At 45.5% G+C, this 24,316-nt stretch overlaps 3 protein-coding genes across 3 annotated transcripts in view; 2 read left to right on the top strand and 1 right to left on the bottom strand.

Moving 5' to 3' along the window:
* The first annotated feature begins 110 nt into the window (after positions 1–110).
* On the top strand, positions 111–1,372 carry LOC128303923 (translation initiation factor eIF-2B subunit beta). Its single transcript, XM_053041014.1, has 3 exons — positions 111–219; positions 274–1,182; positions 1,256–1,372. Exons 1-3 carry the CDS (start codon positions 143–145, stop codon positions 1,326–1,328), a joined length of 1,059 nt encoding a protein of 352 aa, XP_052896974.1. The 5' UTR covers positions 111–142; the 3' UTR covers positions 1,329–1,372.
* Positions 1,373–1,633: 261 nt separating this feature from the next.
* Positions 1,634–3,290, top strand: LOC128303697 (SAP30-binding protein). Its single transcript, XM_053040744.1, has 2 exons — positions 1,634–1,813; positions 1,874–3,290. Exons 1-2 carry the CDS (start codon positions 1,691–1,693, stop codon positions 2,744–2,746), a joined length of 996 nt encoding a protein of 331 aa, XP_052896704.1. The 5' UTR covers positions 1,634–1,690; the 3' UTR covers positions 2,747–3,290.
* Positions 3,291–4,775: 1,485 nt separating this feature from the next.
* The window catches only part of LOC128304285 (uncharacterized), a 37,687-nt gene continuing 18,146 nt past the window's right edge, over positions 4,776–24,316 (bottom strand). The window contains exons 5-9 of the mRNA XM_053041448.1: positions 20,685–20,939; positions 16,947–17,030; positions 9,593–10,116; positions 9,178–9,510; positions 4,776–9,080 (exon numbers count right to left, since the gene is read on the bottom strand). Of these exons, the coding sequence (XP_052897408.1) occupies positions 4,776–9,080; positions 9,178–9,510; positions 9,593–10,116; positions 16,947–17,030; positions 20,685–20,939 (5,501 nt within the window). The remainder of the gene's footprint in view (positions 9,081–9,177; positions 9,511–9,592; positions 10,117–16,946; positions 17,031–20,684; positions 20,940–24,316) is intronic.

The following is a 24,316-nucleotide window of genomic DNA, read 5'->3' as shown; positions in this document are numbered from 1 at the left end:
TCTCAATGTTGTGACAGTTGTAGGGACAGGTTGAGATCTGTGCAGATATTGCGTCGTGTAGCATGGTCTTCACCTCCCATTAAACGTCAACAATATTCACATTTTCGCAGAAGAAAAGTAATATAAACAGTGTGTACAGAAAATGAAAGAATTAGGAAAGGATGCCCCTGTCGTGCCCATTCAAGGAATTGCAGAATTTGTCCAGGATGTTCGTCTACGGTGAGGCTCTTTCTTTCTTTTTGGTTTGGTACACTAATTTGAGTAATCCCATAGGAAAATCTTCGGAGCTCACAAGCTCACTTCGAAAACACTACGACTGCTGATGGATCTCGTGTCGAAAGAATCATGGAGTACGGCGGAAGAACTGCTGACGTTGATTCGTGGCCAGGGTCGCTTTCTGGCCGAAGCTCTTCCTCATGATATTGTAGTAGCAAATACTATTCGTCGTGTTATGAAAATAGTACGCGAAGAGTATGATTCCTCCCACTTCGACGACGGTCAAAGCATACTTTCACTTCACAAGCTTGTAACACAAGCGGCTGATCCAGAACGGGACGATTACTCGAAGCCGATGCCTGGTCTAAAGAACGCATTGGTAGATCATTTATCGGAAATAGAAACCGAATTGGAAACTACAGGTGACAGCATATCTGCGCAAGCAGCTGAACATATCCATTCGGCGGAACTGATCATGACGATCGGGTACTCGCGGGCAGTAGAGAAATTCCTGCGCAAAGCAGCCGAAACTCGCCCTATAGAGGTAGTTGTCGTAGAGTGCGCACCGGACTGCCGAGGACAGCAGCTGGCAGCCAATCTTGGTCGGGCAAAGATCCAAACGACACTCATTTCCGACGCGGCCGTCTTCGCAATCATGTCACGCATCAATAAAATCATCATCGGTACGCATTCGGTGCTGGCGAACGGTGGGCTACAGGCGGTTTGTGGAACATACAGCTTAGCACTGTCTGCGAAACATTTTTCCGTACCGGTGTGTGTCCTGGCCCCTACGTACAAGCTGACCCCGGTGCATTTGTGCAACTACGAACAGGGTGACTTCAATATTCTAGGCAACACGGAAGCGGTTCTGCCCTTCAAAAGCTTGGCGGCACGATTCACAAAAGCATACAATCCGCTATTTGATTACGTACCGCCGGAACTGGTGACGCTCTTCGTAACGAACAAGTAAGAATGGAATACGCCTCAATGGATGAGTGGTTTTAACTACGGATTTTTTGCGTCTTTTTTCTTTTTGCAGTGGCTCAAATGCTCCATCATATATCTACCGGTTGATAGGAGAGCTATATCATCCGGACGACAGCCAACTATGAAGAATAACTCACAGGTAAATAACGATACAATAAATGAATACGTATATGTACGAATATAATTTTACGTTTGGGAAGTTTTTCCACAAACATGAGAAAAATGCCCGCTATATATCACTATTGAATAATTGAATTATCATACTATATATTATTATTATGTGCAAGAAGCACGATGCGAATTTTAAAGTAGAAAAACAATCGCGGTTTGAGGTTAGCTCATACAAGAACCTCTAATGACTGTTGTAGAGCTCCGCCGTCAATTGTTGTACTGTCAAAATAACACCTAAACAAAACAAACAGTGCGTGCCATTCCGTGCATTTTGGTCGAAATCTACCCTAAAAGTGTTTTAACATAAGTGTCCAATATGAGTTCCAAAAATTCTGCACTTGCATCACTAACCGCTACCTATACAGATTCGGAAAATGAAGATGATCGTCGCTCAGACGATGATTCACCTCAATCCGAAGGAGGAAGTTCCGTGTCACAGGTATGTTACAGAACGAGGCATCGATAAAATGGGTCTTACATACTTGGCATTCTTCTGCAGATACGTTCTCGCCAGCAAACACCTTTGCGAGAAATGTCCGAGAGCTCTGGCACACCCGTCACGCAGAGCAACACCGTGAGCCTTCCATTCAAATCCGCAGAACCTAGTGGTGCTAGCGACAATGGAACACCCGGACCACCGCGTAAGAAAGCACTCCGCCTCGTTAGCTATATCGACGATACGATAGTGGATACGGACGACGAAAACAACTCGCCGGCACACAGCGATCAGGAGGAGGTCGTCCAATCTGAACACGAACCAGAACCACATCGTAGCCCTTCGCCGGAAAAGGTCGATCGAGCGAAACTGTACGGTTTCAGTTTGCCACCCGAACCAAAGGGCAAGTGCTCGCAGGAACTGCAGGATAAGATAGCCGCCCTCTATGAACGGATGAAAAACTCCAACATGGACACAAACCGCATCATTCAGGAGCGCAAAGAATTCCGCAATCCCAGCATCTACGAAAAATTGATACACTTCTGCGATATAAACGAGCTGGGCACGAACTATGCGCCGGAAATATTTGATCCCTTCCAATGGGGCAAGGAGTCGTACTATGAGGAGCTTGCGAAAGCACAAAAGACCGAGATGGAAAAGGTGGAAAAGGCACGCAAGGAAGCGACGAAAACGGAAATACAAACTGGCGTCAAGCGTGCCGATCCGGACGAGTCGAAAAAGCGAAAGTCCAAATGGGACCAACCGGGTGTGTTGGGTGCGGCACCGGGTATGCTGGGAGCGGCAGCAGCCGTTGCCATGGCCAATGCGTTGAAACCGGCCGGAATTATACAGCAGACGCTCACAACGACGGCTACCGGTACGAAGGGGACCGTTATATCGGCGTTCGGATCACTACCAAAGAAGCCCAAGGTGTAGTGGGGAGCATTACGGATATTACAACATATAAGACAAATAAATATAATTTAAAGATGTATTAACTTTGCGAAGGAAAATGTTTTTACCGTAAATAATAACACTTTTTATAATTAAAACAGTTCTTTATTCGATTCAGTTGCATAAAATCAATTACAGTCATATGGAAGAAGTCTTACGCTAAAACACAAATTGGTCGATCGTTTTAAATAATAAAAAAACGACGAAAAACAAAACATAATCTGCACTTTCGTTCGTGCTCCGAGCTAGTCCTGTACACAGCCCGGACGCTTACGAATGTCGAAATGATGAGCAACTTCAGGCATTTTTCCTAAACTTATGAACCTACAGGAAACAACTCTAGTTTACTCCTGTCTTTCACCTCTCCATTAAATTAACTTGCATGTCTTAGCGACAACGGGAACTAAGCAGTAGTTGGGAATGTTTAAACTATATACTAATTGCATATCTTAACCAGTAATAAAGGACTGTTCGCTTGCAATAATATTATCAACAATGGGCATGCGATAAACAAAGACGCAAGGGAACGAATCGAACAGTTTGTATATGCTATAACAAGAAATTAGCTAAGAATTGATTAAGAAAGTTACGAAAATATAATTGAATAAATATGTATTCGTTAAGGATTGCTAACAGTTTAACTACTATTCGCTACTAATGTGTTGAGGAAACCTGTAACGTCTGGATTTGAACGTATTGCATTGGTTCCTAACATGATTTTTTTTGGCAGGTACTTATGAAGCTAACGTCGCCCGAAAATCTCTTTTTAATGAGCATCGGCTGTAAGCAACGCGGACATTGCCTTATTGCAAATGTATCTTACAAACTAAAACACGAACGAGTTAAAACTTACTTACAACCGCACCTAATACTACGATACTTCCCTTGCGTGCAAGGACGTACGCGAAGGTTATGATAAGAGCCAAAAGTAGTGTGTAAGCCATATTTGGTATTATAGCCGTGATGTAAGCTACAACTACCATACCGTATCGATAGATGCTACAGAACTAACTAAAACAAAACCATAACTCTAGCGTCCGACTGCAGGACCTATTGCATCATTCCATTTGTCTTATGTACAAACTTACGCTTAAACACTAAAACCTTAACACGGATTGTTGTAGTTTATTGCACATATCCGGCCTAGTGTGTAATGCAGACAGGCACATCCCCAAGGGATGGCCGCCGTACAATTACGGAGTTCCTTGCGGAATGTTTACATCTAAAATGTTCGTTAAAAATCTATCATTGCCATTGTTTGTAAACGACGTGCAAATGCATGCCGCATATCACATTCGATGCTAACGAACTGCATTTTCGCTTGAGATTTAAAAACATTTAGATTACAAGTAATTTAACAAAAACAAGAGACAAGAGACTAGAGTTAATGAAGTTGTGAAAACAAAACAGAAAGTAAGAAAAACAAAACACAAATATAACAAAACTGAAGATAGCAAAGCGAAAATGCAGCACCAGCAGAAGAACTCAACAGTAGTTAAGCGTAACGAAAAAGAATCACACACACTCGAATCTGAACCATCCCTTTCACACGAATACACACACGCACACACAACTTTCTTCAAACTTTTCAAGAATAAATATTCAACTTAAGTAACGCTTAAAACAAATTGCACAGTTGCCACTGATTTGTCTATTTAAACTCTACTGCCCTATGCGCTAGAAAACCTATTTTACTTGGCTAATCCAACGTCGGCTTCCATCTCGAAGATGCACTGAGCCCCTGTTGCAAGGAAGCGGACAAACTCAAGGATAAGCTCAATACTTGTGGAGGTACAATAACTCAATAATCTCGAACGGTGTGCGACCCAAATGGATGTGTTCCCGGGACGAATGTAATGTACAGCGCCTAGCCTAACACATTGCTAGAGCTGAGGTCTACTTAAACTCTAGCTTACTTACTAACGATGAACTGTAGTAGAGGATCGCAATATTACACAAGTAAAGGAAGAAAGAGAGTTGCATTTACAGAAAGGGTGAAGCTGCCCAGTTCCTAGTGAACGGCGGCAGCCATTGCACGGTCTGCACTCGGTGCGACCGTCAGATGCGTTGGTTTGCGTATGTTCTTGAAGAACACCGAATGCGTCTCGACACTCTCCGCCCCGGACTCGGAAATGTCGTCCAGGTGCGAGTCGAGATCGTCCTCATCCGAGATGCAGGACGCATCGTCACTACCCTCGAACTTCTCGTCATCGGACGAATACACCCGCACGCTGATCGCGTCAGTCGTGTTGAAGAATACGCCATTCGGAGATTGGAGCCTTTGGTGAGATGGACCCGCTTCCATCTCACCCCGGTTTATGGTCACCGTCCGTGCGATCGTCGTCAAGGTAGTGGAGGGTGAGGAAGAGGAAGGAGGGGACGGTGGAGGAGGGGGCTTACTGTGGGGTTTTTCGATCACCTTTACGGCACCACCCGGTGAGGTGGATATCTTCTTCGTCGGGATGGTAGCCGTTGGCGGTGGAGGTGGTGGTGGGTTCGGTGGGGGAAGTGGCGGTGGTGGTGAGCGAGGTCGGGTGATCGATTTATCCGATCGAGAGCCAGTCGCAGAAGATCCGCCCGTAGACGACCCGCTTCGATTGGTGCCGATGGCTTCCGGAGTTCCTGGTGCTTTTTCGTTCAATTCCTGGAGCGCACATATTTCGTACTTGTTCTCCTCAAGGATTGGCCCATCCGTACCGGTACCGTCGGAAGATTGAGAGCTGAAGTTGAACCGCTCATAAATCTTCTTACCGTTCAGCTTGGATTCGCTCGAGTCAGCACTCATGTAACCGCTGTCGTGTTCCTTGGTGCTTGATCGCGAGTTACTCCTCACGATCGTTATGGTGCGCGAGGTTGTTGGCTTCTCTCCGTCCTCTGCCGATGGTCCCTGCCCGGAACGCTTCCGATGGTGATGATGATGATGGGCGCGAAGCATCTGCTGCTGCTGGTAGTGCGATCCATATGCACCACTACCGGACGAGTCATCGATCAACGATGATATACCTTCGTCCTTTTCGAGAATATCGGACGAATCGGATGTCTTCTCCAGGTCCTGATCACCCGTCTTACCGTTAAACTTAGCCGTAGCTATTCCGATAAACTTTTTCCATGCGTTCTTCAGATCTTTCGACTTTTTCACGCGATCCCGTAGCCCCATGGCGATCTGCATACCGTTCGAGGACTGGTTCAATTCCACACGGAACACTTTTGTGGTAGTGGGCGAACCCGAGGGCGTGCTTCCTATTGGAATCGGTGCACTGATATCGTAGATGGTGGGTTTCTCATCTTCACTATCCTTCGGATTGATTGACGGTCCGTTCCGATTGATCGGATAGCTATAGTTGGAGAGCGTTTTCGTCGACAGTACCTCGATCTTATCGATGTCCTCGATAAACTTTGTCTTACTCATCACCTGCTGATGTTGTTGCGTTTGACGAGTACGCAGATCGTATATCTTACTGTCCACCTGCTGCAAGAAATTTTTACTATTCATCTCTCCAAGCGTCATATAGCTTTCCAAAATACCACTCAACTCCTCCGGCGATGTTTGTTTCTCGTCGATCCTCGCGTACTCCGACTGCTCGGTGATGTAAAGCGACTGATCCGCGGGATTCTTGTGGACGTGACTGTAGTTGGGCAGCTTACCCTTCGAGTTACGATTCTTGCCCGTACTGCTGCTGTTGCTATTACTGCCACCAGACGCCGTACGATCGTTGTCCGAAATGCCCGTGAACTGAGTGGAGTCACTTTCCGCCGTGAAGCTGTTGATCGATTCGTAGTTCTCGCTGTTGGTGCAGAAGTTTGGCTTCGGTGCCGGCCCGGTCGGTGGGTTGGACAGTTTCTCGCTATTGCTCCAGCAGGCCAAATTTTTCGGTGCCACCCCATAATCTTCCACCTTCTTCAACTGCAACCGCGGATGATCGTACAGGGTGGGCTGTCGCGCATTCTCCGGAGGTATCAAATCCGGCGGTACCAACTTCGGTGCCGGTATCATCGCATCGCCCACATTCGTACGCTGCCGACGTGAGTGCCTCGTCTCGAGCGTAAGCAACTTCCCCGATTTTACGTCCAAATCAGACAGATTGTTCAGCGAACTTCGAATGACCGCAGGGGCGGTGGCTTTTGGGTTCTTGGATTCGTAGATCTCCCTCAAGCTGCCGAAGCTCGTGTCGTGTTTGAACGATCCGGTAGACTTCAGCACAAAGTGGCTGTTTAGATCAGCCGGCAGTGAGGTTAGATTCGACTCGATTGCACTACATTCACTGCGTCCCCGTTCGCTCTCCCAAACATTGCTTCGATGGCGACTAACGGCGATCTTCGGTTGCCCATTTTTCTTAGGCTTACGGTCGAGTGTGTCCGGCTCGAACTGATCGCTATCCGTCGCCGACAGATCGCAATCGTCGGGACTGTGTTCCACCTCGATCGTGATGCTCCCCTGAAATGGCGTGTCACACTTGATCTTCGGTACCTTTTTCTTCGGCTTGCCACTCGCGTTTGCTGGCTGCCCCGTGCCATGTGACGAAGCCTGCGGAACGTCTTCATACTCATCGGACAGGATACTGACGGCTTCGCGTTCCGTCTTGATCGTGTCAGTATCCTTTCTAAAACCCTCCACCCGATCGTATATGGCATTGCGTATCTCGACCTCCTCTTCGAGCGGGAGCGCGGTGCTGAGCGAGGGTGATGGTTGCGAACCCAGATCGCTACTGTTCGTCGTGGAGGTGTTGAAGCTCATCGGTGTCTTAGAGGTGACCCGCTCCAAGCTATCCGTTTCGTAGTCCACGATCAGGTAGTGAGGCGATTTGCGCGAATAGATCGGTGAGTCCGGCTGATACTTGCTGTAGGAATTCTTCCCCGACCGGTTCCCGAGCGTATTGCACTCCTGGTCCGAGTTTAGAAAGTCGTGAAAAAACTTTTCATTCCGGTAGCGTTCGTGGCGATCGATGCTGCTGAAGCGACTGTCTGAGGAGTCGACATTGTAGTCCAACGATTCCATCTGTGGCATCAACCGATCAGCATGACGTTCTGACCATGATCGAATCTTCCGCTGATCCATAGCGAGAGCCTCGTACACCATGTCCGGCATCTGATTGATGTTACGCAACTTCATTGGCTTCACGTTTGCATACTGATCCAATACCTCTTGGCGACGCTTGCTGGAAGAAGCGGCGAGTGACACCGAGCCTACGGACGGTGCTCTTGCTGCTCCTGCTCCTGCTCCGTTAGGTACTGGGGGCTTCTTGCCATGACCGTGATGGTGATGATGACTCGAGTGCGTTACCGCAAGTTTCTTGTGTGACATCACCGGTGACGCCTCGAACTGAGGGTTGTTGTAGATCTCACTTCCGGCGATGCTATAAAGATCCCGCTTATCGTACATCTTGTTCGTGTCGAGGTTCGCCACCGAGTTGTTGGTATTCTTGATGTACAGATCCTGGTTGCTTGGTTGCGCTGGCCGGCTCTCCTCGTAAATGAAGCTGCTGTTCTTCATCAACGCCCCAGCACCGTCCTGCATAGCGAGCTTGCTCATCTTGCTAGCCAAATCCGACTTCAAACTGTGCGATACAATTTTCGGTGCCGAGCTAGTGTCCGAGCGTACCGATTTGCTTGCGGACGGTATGCGCACGACAGAGGATCGTTCCTTCACACTGTTTGCTACAATCGTTTCATTGTCCGACGTTGACGAACTGTCGCTGTGTAAACTCCCCGTCTTTGATGGTCGGTGACTTTTCGGTTGCTTCTTAATATCCGGCCGAATCGGCAACGAGTCAGGTGCGGTCGATCGATCATCTTGCGATTTGAGTGACTCTCGCTGCTGATCACCCAGGAAACCAGCGTTTGCAATTCCTCCCTCCGGTCTCGGTGTTGGAGTCGTTCCATCCGTTTCGGATGCACTGCCACTGGCAAGCAGATTCGATTTACTATCGTACATATCCACCTCGGCAATACCGTCTCCATGCGTAGAAGAAACGTCCTCCAGCCATTTGCGAATGCTGTTCTGCTTGTCACCACAATTCTTACAGTTGCTCGACGGTACCATAACCGGATCGGATGCGGCTACCTTCTTCTCACACCCAGGACACCCCGAGCAAGCGCTCTTCCTGGAGCTGTCCTTGCGTGAACTGATCAGACTACTTCGACGACTCGCCGGAGCAGTCTGAACGGCGGCGTACGTCTCTGAACCGGCCGCGTGCTGCAGTTCCTCCGGAATGATGTTAAGCGATGGTTGAAACCGTTTCGAGGACATCTTGTACTTCGCGATCGTAATCACTTCGCGGATCTTATTCAGAAACTCGATAGCTGCCGGTGGAGGTGACTGTTATTGGAAGGGAGAGACAGAGCAAAAACAAAGACACTTGAAAGGGTGTCCCAGAAAAGGAAAACTGTTATACAGCACTGGAGCGTTTACTTACAACTAGAAGATGTGGTTCGAAGTAGGCGGGATTGAAGTATAGCTTCCGGCGCATCGTACCGTTCACGATGGATTTCATGCTTTCGAGCTTTTCTTCGTTGTTCAGTTCTTCGACAATGGATACATTTTCCTCGGGCAGGCACTCCGTATCCTGGCCACCGGAATTCAACGGATCCTGCTGGTGTTGGTGCAGCTGCTGCTGCTGAAGATGGTGGTGATGATGAAGAAGCAGAGCGGACTGCTGGGATAACTGCTGCTGCTGCTGAAGGCGAAGTTCGCCATCCATTTCGGTACGCCCTGAGAAGTTTTTTGGCTGATGTTTGCCGGTTTGCATCTACGAATTAGAATCGAGCGGGGAAAAGGGGACTCAATTAGCTGATTTGACCAAAAAGAGCATGGACATTGTGTAGACCTACCTGCTTCTCAACGTCGGTCGTTATATCATCCTCAAACTCCGACACCGAATTGGAATTGTCACTGATGAAGCCCGAGTTGTCGCTCAGATTCGGAAAATGCTTCAGCAGCGGATTGTTCTTCACGATGCCCATTTCTTCCGCGTGCAGACCCACGCTCGTGAGCCCACGGTGTGGTCCAACGGTTGGTCCACCACCCTGCCGTTGACTTCCGCCGAGTGCATTGCGTCCGATGAAGCTGGCCCGTGCCTGTCCACCAAATGGGCTAACTGCAGCACCCATGCCAACACCGAACGTGACCTGGTCGTTCTGTTGATAGGTGGAGTAGTCGTTCTTCAAACCATTACCATCATCGTTCGAGCCCGATCTACTCTTCCGTTTCTTCATGTGGATGTAGAGAAAAACCGAAGCGATATAGATCAGGCCCAGGCACAAGCTGCAGACCGCAATCACGATGTACTCCTTCGTCGATAGGCCGGACTGCTGTTCAATATGCGTTTCGGAGGCGAACGACACCTCAGTCACATCTGTAAGATAGCAGGAATGAGTAAAAGATTAATAATTCTGTTTCTTAACGAGTCACAGCATGATCGCTTGGGAGTATGACTCTGTTATACAGTATTACAGCACCTGTTATACACTTCTCCTTTCAATAGTTTTGAAGGTTCTTCACACCCCCCTAATGGTACGCAGCAGCATAACAGTAATTAACCCACCACCAGCATTAACCTTAAGGGAAAGTAGTTGCTTACTAGTTCCCTTACCATATTATGGCGCACGTGCAATCATTCATTCAGGTACCTTATGTCACCATGAGCTTATCAAAATGGCCCATAAAATGATACGTACGATCGCCTCCCAGAAATGGATGGTCGACATTATTTTCCACTCATTAAAGCCTAATCATGGTACGCTTGAAAGAAAACTCATTAAAAATCGGTTCCTTCCCGAAAGGTACACCGGAAAAGCCTGATTGAATAGCTTGGGCTCACGGTGGTTACGCACCGAAAAATTACATTTCCCTTCAAAAAAAGTGGAAAGGTTGAGGTCGGAAAGGGTTGGACCGTTGATAGGTTTGCAGTCACTCAATCGTCACCGATTTTCCACCCATTTTTCCGATGCATTTCGGATACGAGTCCATTATGAATCTCACTTCCCAAGCATCATATCAGCCAGCAGTGCGTTGGTGTTTCGTGGTCGGCTGGTGCTTCATTGGTGCTTCGATCGGTCAGAAAAGGTGGCTGGCAGAAAAACAGAGACGGTTGCATCACGTTGCCTACAGACAACCCACCGCATGTACTGGTGCACGCGCGAACTGATTATTTCATTACCCTGTCCGCTGATAACGTTATCGTGCCGCAGGGAGGCTGAGAAAAGTGAAAGTTTTTTTTTCCAAACCGGCCACCATCATCGGGCGGGTTGAGTAATAATATTCATAATTGTGTGATAATACTGCGAAACCACCGGCACTAGTGGACAGTGCATAGCCATCCGGTCAGAGCTCACAGCCATCAGAGGTGCGAGAGACACGCACACACTTTCGACTTCACACTTGCGCCTTTCAATCTGAACACGTCTCGAAGGTGTGTCGCTGAGAAGAAAAATCCCTTTCTATTGCGTGAGCTGCTTAGAAGTGTGACCACACAAAGCCCAACAGGTCACAAGATGTCAACTGGACAGTAAAACGGCTTGAACGTTTAAAAAAACAACTCGCGCCACTCGCGTACGAACCGCAGGTCGAAATGAAAATGGAAAAAATGACACCATTTCAGGGTGTGTGATTTACGATCGCGAATCGGTCCGTCCGCGCGGTCGGTGAAGATCGCTATAGCGACAGACTCTGTAGTGCGACGGGGGCTGGAAACCTCTTACCAACACAGCAGCATCGTTCACACGATTAGCATAATCTGTGATTTAAAAGGAACCCCAGCGTTTCGGGAGACGGTTCGTTGTTAACCGCAACGCAGGAACACATCGTTACCAGGATGAATTATGACATTCGCGACCCAACCAATACCTCCCGGTGCCGTACGGAAGAAATAAGGCGAAGAAAAACACGCTGTCGCAAGTGCAGACGAGCGTTAGTTTCATTTTCATTTCGTTTTTCTCCGCGATGAAAGTGAAACTGCTGTGCCCACCATAGAAAATGCTTAAATTGCACATGAAGTGTGTACCGTTTTTCATCCCCATCCCCACCGCCGTAATGGGTGGGAACGGAAAAGCGTTAGAGACACTGACCGACCAGAAATAACAACAAAAAAATGTGCAAGGTGAATTATGTGTGTGGATTTTTTTGTTATTGTCTTTGTCTGTTTACTCATATTTTTTATTGTTGCTTGCAAAGCCGGCCTTTCCATCGTCGATGATGTGGTCGGACGCCACAGCGTTCAAAACAGTTTCGACCACTGCGCAACGCGAAAGACGATATTTAAATAGATGGAAATCGGGGTAAAGCATAGCTCGCTCGATTGCATCACACGCCGACTGTTGGCATCTTCCGTTTGGAAAATGGTTCGCTTCTTCCGGTGCGCTTAAATATTATGCAAGTCATACATCGAATCGCTGTGCAACGTAACGAAAGGCTTGATAAGAGATGCCAGATTGCTATAAATAATAGTTTAAGTTTAGAAGTTGGTTAATAGAGAACCTACATATCAACATTCAGTGCTGTACGGTTCCATACATTATCTCGATGTTGATGATTGAGGTCGGCATTACAAACAGATTAAGAGGAATTCTAAAAAAAATTCATTTGCCATACAATTAAAACAAAACAAATGTATTTTTCTTGTTGTGAAATAACACATCATAAAAATTCCATTCCCAATCGCCACAAAACTGTTCTTTGCATCGAACCTATGCTGAAACGATGTTTAGCGGTATCTTTGCTTGCCGATTATAGCCTCAATCGCGCGGTACTAATCGCCCCAAAATGGCAATGGCGGAGCAAAATGTTTTTACTGCCCTTTTTCCTAAACGATTCACCTAAAACACTAACGGAAATCGTTATGAAATCACCAAATCAACAACCGGTTGATCTTGTAAATTTGCACACCACAAAAACAAAAAAGCTCCCCTCAACACAACACCCAATAAAAGAACAGGCGGAAAACAGTATTTAGCTGTCGTTTCCCAGTCCAATCCCCCTGACAAAGGGATGCACCACGCTAAAGTATCGATGTTTTACCGGCCCAGAACAACGTGTCCGAACGGTCAAACGTTCCTACAAATGCTTCCCAGGGTAAGCTTCCCGCCCTGGAATTGGTACGACGTTTCGAGGGGGGCATCTCGGTTTTGTAATAATCCAATTCCGCTCGCACTAATAAATAAATAAATGCGATGTGATATAAAACCGGGTGGGGAACCGTGGCTTTGAGTCCGCTTCCATCAAACAGGGAGGAGAATCGCTCCGCCTCACACATTGTAAGCAAATGGACGGAGCGCAAGAATTCGAACTGTGTTTGATGGTTGCTGTATCGGTTTTAATTTGTAAAATCGACACAAAATGCAAATGCAGCTCCTGCATGCTCCAAATTAGACCGGTTGCATCAGCGCATGAACATAGGGGCTACCCTTGCCATAAACTTCTAACGGTCGAATACCCGAAGATGCTCATCAAATATTATTAATTAAGACACAACCGGATTCATGTTAGACGCAAGCGTTTTGTTACGTTTTCTGTAGCACAGTACAAGATGTTTCGTTTTTCCTTCATTCCATGCTTTATCTGCTGGACAAAGGTTGCGTAAAGCGCTACCTCTAGCCGACTGTTGACTTACGCATAATTGGTCGTTATCTACCTTCTTTCACCCGGCATCGGACGAATTTACAACACTTTCAACACAGCCCATCAATGTTGCGGGTCGTAAAACATTCTCGGAATCGCAGCGGTCTCTCCTTCTCCTTCGCTTGTACCGTTCTAACACTAAACGATTTGATCTAAATTCTCGATTGGATTGGGCATTAAATCCCGAACGCAGAGGAATTTATAACACCCCGCACTTGGATCCTGATCGGAACCAGTTCAATACATTTACGATAGGTGTTATTGTGAGACGTCTAATGAGCGATCAGCATAGACCACTGAGGTTTATCAGAATTATGGTTCCATCCATGCAGTACAGGAAAAACGATATTGTACCAAGAAATCCTTCAACGTTACAGTGCACCCTGCAGTCGCTAAAGGGCTTCCAACCCCCAGTACATGTACCTACTTTATTTCTCACCTTAAATAGGTAGTACCTAATACCGTGCAATGCGAATCAAACAGTCGCTTGCGGGATGCATTGCTGAGATGAGATGGGGTTGCAAATCGATACCATAAATTAATAGTAAAATTTATAGCACCTATTCCAATACGGTGTGCACTTACTTTAGGCCAAACCTTTGCTAAAAAAGGAAGGCAATCTAATTGGTAGGGCGCGATTGAGTGCTCAATAAATGTCCCGAGGTTGTGCGTGCTGTTCCGTGTACTTACCAGCACGATCGATCTTTTATGATTGATGTTTTATTCGCGTTGAAAATGAAATCTCTTTGGAGTTACGTTTATTGAGGGTGTAATAGCTATTTTAGTGCAGTTCTGAAAGATTTCTCTTCTGGTTGAAGGAAGCAAATATTGCTAATGAGTATCGAACATTATCAGGCTTATGTTTTTTTTTTATTCTTCCTTGAGGTTATAGGTGTACAATTTTTATGTACGTATTGCTTATAGGTGTACAATTTTTCATGTACGATGTTGTCGCACAAGAGCTCCAGTTTTATGTCTAGTTTTTTTCCTTCCATTTCCCACCTAAAATTGTCATTAGAAATGATCTCTTCACGCTTCTAAATGAAATTTCACGGATCATTGCTTCCAAAATTGGAAATTCCCCATTCTAGCTTAGTGGCTACCCATTTCTCATTATGCGTATGCGGCGCTTTCTTTTAACAAATTCTTCACGCACTCTAATGCAAAGAATGTAGCAAAACGAATTGAGCCATCGGTTGAGAAAGACGTCTCATAAAGTCACACTAATGGGACAATAAAGGAAACAAATCACCTTCCCCTTCTCGCGCGGTTCGTCGCTTGCCTGCGCGTTGAAGTCACCAGCAGGAAAATCACCTTCCACAGCGACGGTTTAGCTGTTTGGTCGTGATAGAATCGCACTTTATTGGCCACAATCGTTCTCACAATTACACCTCTCCCTCCCCTTCCCTTTACCACTTTGCCTGCTTCTTCTCGATCGTATATTTGTGTAAATGATCTGCCACATATTCATACGGGGGAACGTTCGTGAGAGTAATTGCTTTCAAAGGGTTGAAATATGAAACCATGAAGAAGGAGAAGCATTACCCACGCTAAGGAACCGCTAAGGGAGGCGGAAGAAGGAATTGAACAGACCATTCATAATTTATGGTCATTCCAACCGATTCGGGGGGGTCAAACACGATCAAGTGCTCGGGTTTTGTCGTTCTTTGTGGGGCTCCGTTGGTTGGCAGAAAATTGCCCGCTTCGTAACGACACCTACTTACCTCACTATTCCGTAAACGTACAACAACAGACGAGCATGAATGAATAGTGTTTCATGCTCATCTTTCAACTACTGTTCGCCGGAAAAGGGGTGGACCATCTGGTACTTTAATTTCGATCAAACCGATTTGGATCGCTTTTAGCTTCACTTTCCGTACGCCACTTTCGCGAAAACATTTCCCCCAAACACAGGGAAACGGGAGGATGTTTTCCAAAAAGGCATCAACAAAAATACATGAAAAAAAACTAAAGAAATAAGTGAAATCGTTTTTCAAACCTCAGCTCAACCACTCATTACACCGCCGGCGCATGATCTTTCCCTACTAAACGATCGTCGCCGGGTTCCACCTTCGCAAAGAATCGTTTGGAGGGCAAAAGGAAAACAAAAACCACCCCCACCAAGCGCCGTTGAAAGGGAAATAGAAATATGTTAAAATGTACCCCCGTACGCATCCGTACGCATATTATTACTATAAAACGCGCGCAAATAGTTCAGCGGCGTTCGTAACCGGAACGCGTCGGTGGTGGAGTTCTTCCTAATTTAGCCACCGTATAATTACGATGCAGGCACAAAAAACCCTCCTTTCTCCTTTAATTGGGGTTTCGATTTTTTCGCTTTCATTAGGACGTCCTTTTAAGGGTGGGTAACACACATCTGGCCAAAGCGGAGCACAAATCATCACCAGCCAGTGTGAGGCTGTAGCGCTTCGCTAATGTACCCATCGAGATGTGCATGCCCTGGACCAAAGCACCCACACTTAGTTATAGACCCTCAACTAATAAGAGGCGTTCAATGTGTGTGTGTTTGTTTACTCATATGCGGGAGGATATTTGCATACAATGTTATTATTTTTCCTGGTGAAGAGCTGTTCCATCTCAGTTTGCTCTCCTCTGGCGTAAGCAAACAACGCACAAAACAATCGTGGCGGCATCTTGAAGCTCGCGCAATGCCCAGCAAAGCAAATATATCAATTACATGATTCAGTGAACATCTTCGCGTCTGAGTATCGTGTTGCGAGATCGCGCAGGGGTGGCCGATTGGCACTGTGGCCGTCCGATGAACTCGTACGTATGATTATTATGTATTTTGGCGCGCTGGAGGCTTCGTCGTTTCGTTTGAGCGTGGGGCACTCCATCATAAAGCCAACCGCGATCCGTTTTTGCCAATTTTGTTGTTGTTGTGGTTGTTGCTTCCCATACGGCAGGAAGTGATTAACGCTGCTTTGGTGGTTGTTTTAAGTATTGAGCATAAATAATGCAACGAAGAAAAAAAACACAGCGACTTCAATGATGGGGCAATGCTTTCGCTTTTCCGTGCATCATGCATGCAAGGTGTGTGCCGGTCTTGGCAATTAGAAAGATTTTTGGTAAACAAATACCAATAAGCTTCCAATTTGTTTTTAATTGGGATTTATTTGTGCAGTGAATTAATTTGTATAATATATTTCAGCTTTATTCAAAACAACAAATTAAGTTACAGTTTTAGTGAAAGCCACCGTTAAACAATGATAAGAAATCAATCTTAATTCAAAGGAAAGAAAACAAAAGGAATTAAATAAATGTTTCAGGGTAGAAAATTACCTTCAACACATATAAAATCTGTTACAAATTAAAACAACAAACCATAAATGTGTTTATCGTTCCTGTCAGATATCAAAATGGTGATGAAAAACCGAGAAGAAAAGTGCATTTGCATAAGCAGTAAAAGAAAACCACCTGTAACATAAATTAAACAACCACCCGTGCGCACCGACAGTGAACAATCAGAGTAAACCATAACAAAGCGCAATGCGAGCAGAGAGCCAGAAGCAAGAATGGACAAACAAACAGAACAAAAGACACACTTACTGGTGACGTATTTGATCGGTGTCCCAACGACGCGGAAAGCGATGCACGGTGTGAAGATGTTTTGGTTCGGCATCTGCATGTCATCTGCAAGTGGAAGAGTAGAAAGTAGAATGAATGAAGGAGTGGAAAAGAAAAAAAAAACACAGAGATGAACGATCGCGAAATTAGACCCACAACAGGGCAAGAGTGAAAATGTGGAGTGCGGAGGAACGCAACGAGCGCAATGGATGGAAATGGTGAGGAAAAGACAAGTTGAATTTATTACTACAACACCCTCAACCGACATGCCGGGCGCGTTGGTGTTTTATTAATTGTGATGCAGCCGTGTTGGATGCGATCGTATCGATCTGCATACTTCTGATGCTCTCGCCTCCTTTGCTTGATTGCAATGGTGTGTATGTTTTAATGCGTTGCTGAATCTTAAGCGAGAATGGTGTAATAAAATGATCACGATGCACCTTCGGTTGCTGCTGCTGCTGCTGCTTACTGTCCCAATCCCAACTGCTATTGCGTCCAGCGGTGTGTCCAGCGAGCGTCGCAACTCTGGTGGCAAACGGTGGCGGCAAAGATTTTTGGCGAACGATATAGAACGTATAAATAATAATTTTCTTCATCGCCGTAATAAATTTTGCTAATTTTTCCGTGCTTTCCGCTGTGGAGCGGCGTGGGTGAGTGCAGTGTAAATTGAAATTAAGACGAAAGATAAGGCACTAGAGGGCGGAAAAAAAGGTTAAGCACATGCGTACATGGAACGAGCTACTGCAGCGAGCTAAAGCAGCGTGCTTGATCACGATTTGTACGGCAGCAAATGGCGTGTGCTCGATGGGAATGAGCGGTGGATGCGCTATTGCAAATAATAAATCACAGATCGCCACTATAGCTTTCTAAACGACCTCATACTGGACACGCGGAGAAAAAAAATCCCGTGGTAGTAAAAGGACCCACACGAGCGATAATAAATAGAGCAAAATTAATATAGGAGCCTAACTAGTGGAGTCGCGGTTCGCACTATTGCCTGGTGCATATATTTTCTTCCGCACATGCATGCATGTACGCAAGCGTTCCCGTGCTGCGAATATGTTTCCATGATTAGCCCTCGAGGGCTCCGAAGACGAGGGCTCAGGGTGTGATCATAGACGCTGACAATAAAAAAAAAACAACCATCCCTTCTAGCCAATGCACATGAATCAACGCAAAGAGATAGCGAGAGAAAGAAACGAAACGAACGAAACGATGCCATTAACCAGTCGAAACAGATTGCACATCGCCGTAAGGTGGCCGCCTACGAATCAACCACGAACATATGATGCTACATTTGCATTCCGCACACGACGCGTACGCTCCTGCGCAATGGGCTTTGACGAGCTGGTTCAGATTCATAACGACCAGCATGGGCTTCCTTCATCATCCGCCCCAAAAGCGCCGAAGGGCTCAATGTAAGACTTAGTAGCAAGCCCGGTATACGACCTCCCTTGCGGCGCAACCGGCGCGATCCATGTGCCAAGAACCAAGAACCTGGCGAATAACTTACGCCACTGATTACAAAATATCAACGGTGTCATCCGTTTTTATCGCACCATTTGTTTGCAGTGATGGTCGGAAAATGGGAACCGAGCGGAAATGTGTTACGCGGTCGATACGTGTAGGTACTGTAAGCCCTCGGGGAGGGAAAAGGTAAAAGAGTGTAGGTTTTTATGATGAAATTGATACCGCGTGAGTGCGGTTACAGTATGAAACATTTATGTTTGATAAACGTAATTTAAAGTGCTTAAAGGGAAATGATTGATCTCAGCGAATGGTACTTAATTGAAAGAGATACTCTTTATATATTGAGTTCCATTAATTAGACCCGGGGGAAACTGCTTGGAAATTCTAGAGATATATAGTTTAACTTGAAACTTATATAGTACTGTCTAAAGTAAACTAAATTTTATCTAAACTTGTGAAAACTATCCCTAATATGGGAGTACCTCCATCGTTAATACTGGATTGTGGAACTCAACCTTCACGCCTTCACTTTACGACTTCGGAAACAATTTAATGAAAATTGGGGAATAAAGATCAGGAGATGAAAGGTTTTAACGCATTTTTTATCAGCTATTTCCATCTCAAGCACAGAAGATCCAAATTCCTAAGGAAATTCTGGTCCTCGAACGAAACCAAAACCAGAACAACCATTTACTACAAACCATAAGTTGATTGGTTGGTGATTTATGTTTGCGGCTTCGTTTTATTTTGCTTAACCGCACAAAATCCATCACTTAAGTGTGCCAAATGATCTGTTTTTTTTTGCCCCACGTATTCTAACACTTCCGGCGACTCTGAAGAAGCGCATCAAGGTCCATAGAAGCGATGGGTGAAATATTGCGCTCGGCGGGACGATTCGTATGGCGGTGCTGATGTTTATCTTGCGTCCGGTTGCCTTTTACCCTGGTGATGCGTTGAACCCCCTGCTCTGGCGTGTATGCCCCATGATGTACGGTTGCCAGTAACTACACGATCTGTTCTGAGCAATTACCGTCAGAGGAGCGTAAGCAACAAAAAATATTGCCCCCGATACAGAATGGGATTAAAATTACCTCTACCGGATTGCTTTTGAACTCCCGAAGGAAAAAAAAGCACCCTATTCTTATCGATTTAGCGCAATCGGGTTCGAAAAGTCGAACAATCAACGCTGCTTGAAGTCGCAACTAGCCAAAAAAAAAGGTACGCAGTCAACGGGCAGTACCAACCATTTCACCAAGTATGGCACGTGTGGCAGCGTGAACGAAAGCGCTCCCCAACCGGCCGACAGGCCGACGAAATTGAACGAGAAATAAATAAATAGACGTCGCGATAAGCGTCCGGGCAAACTCATCAACAGCTACAAAATAAGGTTCGGTAAGCGAGGAAAATGGTAACCTATTTACGGTGCTCAGACCGTGGCATGCTGCTTCAAAACAAATTCCTACTCAGCAACAGCACCGAAAGCCAACAAACTAATGAATTTATGGAGCCAAAATAAGCGAGCACTTTGACCAGAATAATAGCCCACGCGAGAAGCTGCAGAAGGGTACAAGCGTGGGGTCGTCGAAGCTGAAACAGGTGCGCCCTTCTACTGCTCTGCCAGGGCAGGGCGCAGACACCGTCGGCCATCGGGCGATGTGGTGATTCATCATAAATTTATCGCGCTTCACTTTCCGCACCGTGCGCCCGGGAGGGTGTTTGGTTGTTGGCACGGAGCGGTGTGGTGAGTCCATTGTCTAAGATTAAGATTTGACATGAGCTCGCGCGCGCACGCTTACCCGCAGGAAGAACACCTTCACCATATTGTACAATGGTGGTGTCCGAGAGAAAGGCGAGGGCTATAGCGCGTCATTTTTTTCCTTTCTTTACACGCAGAAGTGGAAAATCACAAGCGGTTCTAATTATTCTTCCTCACCTCATGCTCATGCTCAGGCGAGCGTGCGATATTGTAACACCGGCTAGTCTGAAGCCGCCAAACTTCGGCGCAGGTACGTGTCCCGCGGGAGCTTTAATGCCTACATAGAATAGCAGCCAGCAGCCCGGAACGGCACTAGCAACGCCAACCAAAACAGTACGGTATGCCAACCGTGTTGGAATTGGAAATTGTAAAATTAATAAAGGGTAGCATACCGAGGTGAAGAACCATCTTACGGGTTATGGCTTCAGGGAAAGAGCTACACGACACGGAAAAAATAGAAGCAAACATAACGCTGCACTGTATCTTAAACGTACCGTGATGAAGAGCGGCCCGGCTATCCTCCAGCAACAGGCGGGGTGTCATGTCGCGGCACATCAGATGCACCAGCACCAGTCGGCCCTGCATCCGCTGGCGTAGCTCCGGTTCACCGAGCCACTGCAGGTAGATGCGGCCCTCGTCGCGAAACAGCCGAAACGGGACGTCGGTGTCGATCGGGTTGCGCAGCTCCGCCCAACCGTTGGTGGTAAGGTACTGGGCAGCCGACACAGCACACATCGGCATCTTGACACCTTTCAGCACAAACAAGTATATAAAAGAAAGCAATGAGAAAAAGGAAACAATATGGGTGATTAGTTTGGTAAACAAGCAATAATCATTATAATTAATGTAGCGCAGTTAAAAGCGCAGAATGAAACAATTTTTCGAAGTAAAGTTATATCAATTTGTGAATAGAAAGAATACAAACGCAAAGAATAATTAGATGCATAGCATTATAAAATAAACAGTAGAACACGGAAGTAAAACAAGAAGCAAAAAAAAAAAAAGATACTACTAAACAAACTTTGTTTATTTGTTTGTTATTTACTTAAACTTTTAAGTGTTTGTTTTGTATATATTTGTGCTTATGTTATTGATTTATTTATTTGCTATCGTTTTATTTATTTATTTTGTTATCATTACTTAATTTTTGACCGAATTTAACTTCCAGTTGTGAAGTTCAGTTTCTGTTCTGTGTTGTTTCACACTCTTTTTTGCATTTAAATAGAAACGCCGTAAAATGCAAGTTCTCTCGGTGCTTTATTGAGACATAAATTGGCTCCCTTTCCGACAGATCCTAATTGAAAATACTTCGGTATGTTCGGTAAGCAGCCTTCGTGAAGGGCAATAGCACCATCACTTAAGTTTAATTCATGGTCCTCATGATCACGAGCGAAGTGAATCGAATTCTGTCACAAGCGAACACGCAAACACGTTAAATACCATTATTCGGCAGCAGCAAACAGTGTGTGCGACACAAACATCCGCCCCGTTTGAAGGTAATAAAAACGTGCCAGCGTACTTTCAAAATAATGCCATACGACACATCGGGACGTGTGAAAATCGGCAATATTGATCGGCTGTTTTGTTTTGCTCTGTTTTTTTTATTTGGCAATTTTATTTCTACCACCGAAAGCACTCTAGAAAGTACACTTTATCGGATGTTGGGAGTTGGAAGCGCACTGTTCTGTGTGACTTTCGCTTATGTTGTGCACCAGTTTCAGCAGAAAAAAGTGCGTATGTTTGGAGTGCCTTTTTTTTCGAGTGGAATGCAATTTTGTGCACTGCCGGGTCTTTTCTTGTGCGATCGTAAAACAGTCAGACAAACACGGGTTCCACGCCAAACGTCCGCGTGCTTACGTTCATTATCGATTTTATGAGTTCAATATAAGCTGGCGCTTTATTGAGCAACCTGTGTACGCAGTATGCTACAAAGGAGCAGGATGCATTAACGAGATTCAAACAAGAAAATTGAACAGGTTTCATTCGGGGTGAGTACGGTAATTTAGGGACATTTTCCCAAAGTTTGAACACACTCAATATCCTTAAACCCGTTTCGAATGTATTTAATGTGTTGACGGGGTTTTCATCCAGCCCACGCCTTTAATGCGCTTGCGTGCGGCGTGGAAAGTTTGTAAACAATCTTCACGCAATCTGGACGAATTCCGTTAGGTTGCGGTCAATCCGTCGGATTGATGTTGAAATATTCAACCCGTTCCAAAGCCACTTGAAACCAATCAAGGATCTTCGGGGTTCGATAGTGCGCGCTTTTTCTTTGCGCTTTCCTTTACAAACAAATTTTGTTGAGCGTTATTGTTTTGCGTCGGTTTTTGTTCATGCACCCAGTAAGGTACCTCTACCATGCTGAAGTCTTCATTTGATCTACGAGACTCCACTTCAAGAGCTTGCGGGTAAGAGGGTTTCAACCATCGAGTGCGGACACTTCACGGTTTAACCATTGTCAAGCGATAGGAACAAAAGGCGGGCGCGAAATTCTTAAGTGTCGTATCGCAACTTCTTCCTGTCGGTTTTGGAGAAGATGATCTAAACGGGAAGCGAATTCCACCTGACACGATACAACGGTTAAACTGCTCGGTGTCGGTGGCTCCATCAACTGGAACCCACGACGCGATCATCGCGAAAACGAAACAAAGCGAGAGAGAGAGAGAGAAAGAAAGCTAACAGCATCAGAAGGGGTTGATATACGGGTTTCTTGAGCTTTTTTATGTTTATCTCATCATTTCAATACCTTGACGGCACGTCTGGGCAGAGAGTTCTGTGCGATTATCACTGAACGATACGGGATGATTATTGCTATTATAGAATTACTGTTTTTTCCAGAGCGTTCAAGCCGAGAGCAGAAGGTTGTTATTATTTTATTAGTCGCTTCACGTTCTCCAAGCTGTCCCGTTTTCTTCAAGTTTTCACTCGAGTTAAAGTGAACGGCTCGAAGAAGGTCCCCCGTTTTGGGGGGAGGGACAAAGCATAAAGGGCCCTCGCTTTGTGGAGCTGATTTGCATTTGATCGCATCCAGATTTGATTTGTCTTTCGGTTGTAAACGGACTCCTCCGAAGGGAAGTGCGTGTGTGATTTTTTTTATTTGTAGGTCTGCTTTTTAGACCTTTCAGATTTAATCTGGAGTGAGAAAAGGAACCTGTTCCTTCTTCCAAACACACACGCACAAAAGCTGGCAAATTTTGCATTTCAAAAGTCACGTTTGGATCTAATTTGATTTCGCTCGTCCAGCGGCGTTACATTGTGATGTAGATTTTACCGGGACAAAAAGGAACGATCGAGACAATAGGCTAAAATCTACACACCTGGCATCACCGTTTCATCGGTGGTGTTTTTATTTGGCAAATGGGTTTGAGCGAATTAATTTTTCGATAGATTCCAAATGTTTACTGACGCAGTGGCTTCGACGATTCCGTGTGTGAGGACATAAATCATACCAACGTTTTATGACTCACGGTTTGTCTCGATTTTGGATCTCGAGAAATTACAAAAGAACTGTACCGGTTTGTGATAATCTTCTGAAACTTTCCAGCCTAGAATTTATGAACACAAACAAAATCCGTCTCATTTCGGGGTGGAATGTCGCCTCCCCTTACGGTAAAGTGCTGCAGTGCTAACGCAACAACAAAACTAGAAATAAAAGAGAAGAAACAATCCACCCCAAAGCTGGGTGTAAAAATCAGGTTCTCGCGGATTGTTTCCCCCCCTACATTTGCGGATCCTTTTGATCAGACCAAAAATTCAACTCGCACAAAACTTTTAGCAGTTTATTGCACATGATCGTTTTATAGCGACTCGGGTCGATAAAGGGTTTTGATCGGGGCGCTGCTTGCGACCGGCGCTAATTTATGTGCAAATTTTTATACATATTTGAAGCAAGAAAAAATTTTAAATTATTTCATCCGCGTGTTGTGATGCTCCGTTCGAGATGCAATTTATGTTTTGGGATGTTTTTTTTTTGCTCCCCCAGTGTCATAAAGCGCAGCTTTTTCTTTTTGTGCTATCTATAGCTGCAAAAAGGCAAGTTTAATGGCTTAACGTGTTACTTTACGGTAAATTAGATACAGATGTAACTTGAAGAAAGGTCAATAAAAACACAACTCAATCACGGGGA

Source organism: Anopheles moucheti, chromosome 3, assembly GCF_943734755.1.
Source record: "Anopheles moucheti chromosome 3, idAnoMoucSN_F20_07, whole genome shotgun sequence".
Taxonomy (NCBI): Eukaryota; Metazoa; Arthropoda; class Insecta; order Diptera; family Culicidae; genus Anopheles; species Anopheles moucheti.
This window is presented reverse-complemented; position numbering and strand designations above follow the sequence as displayed.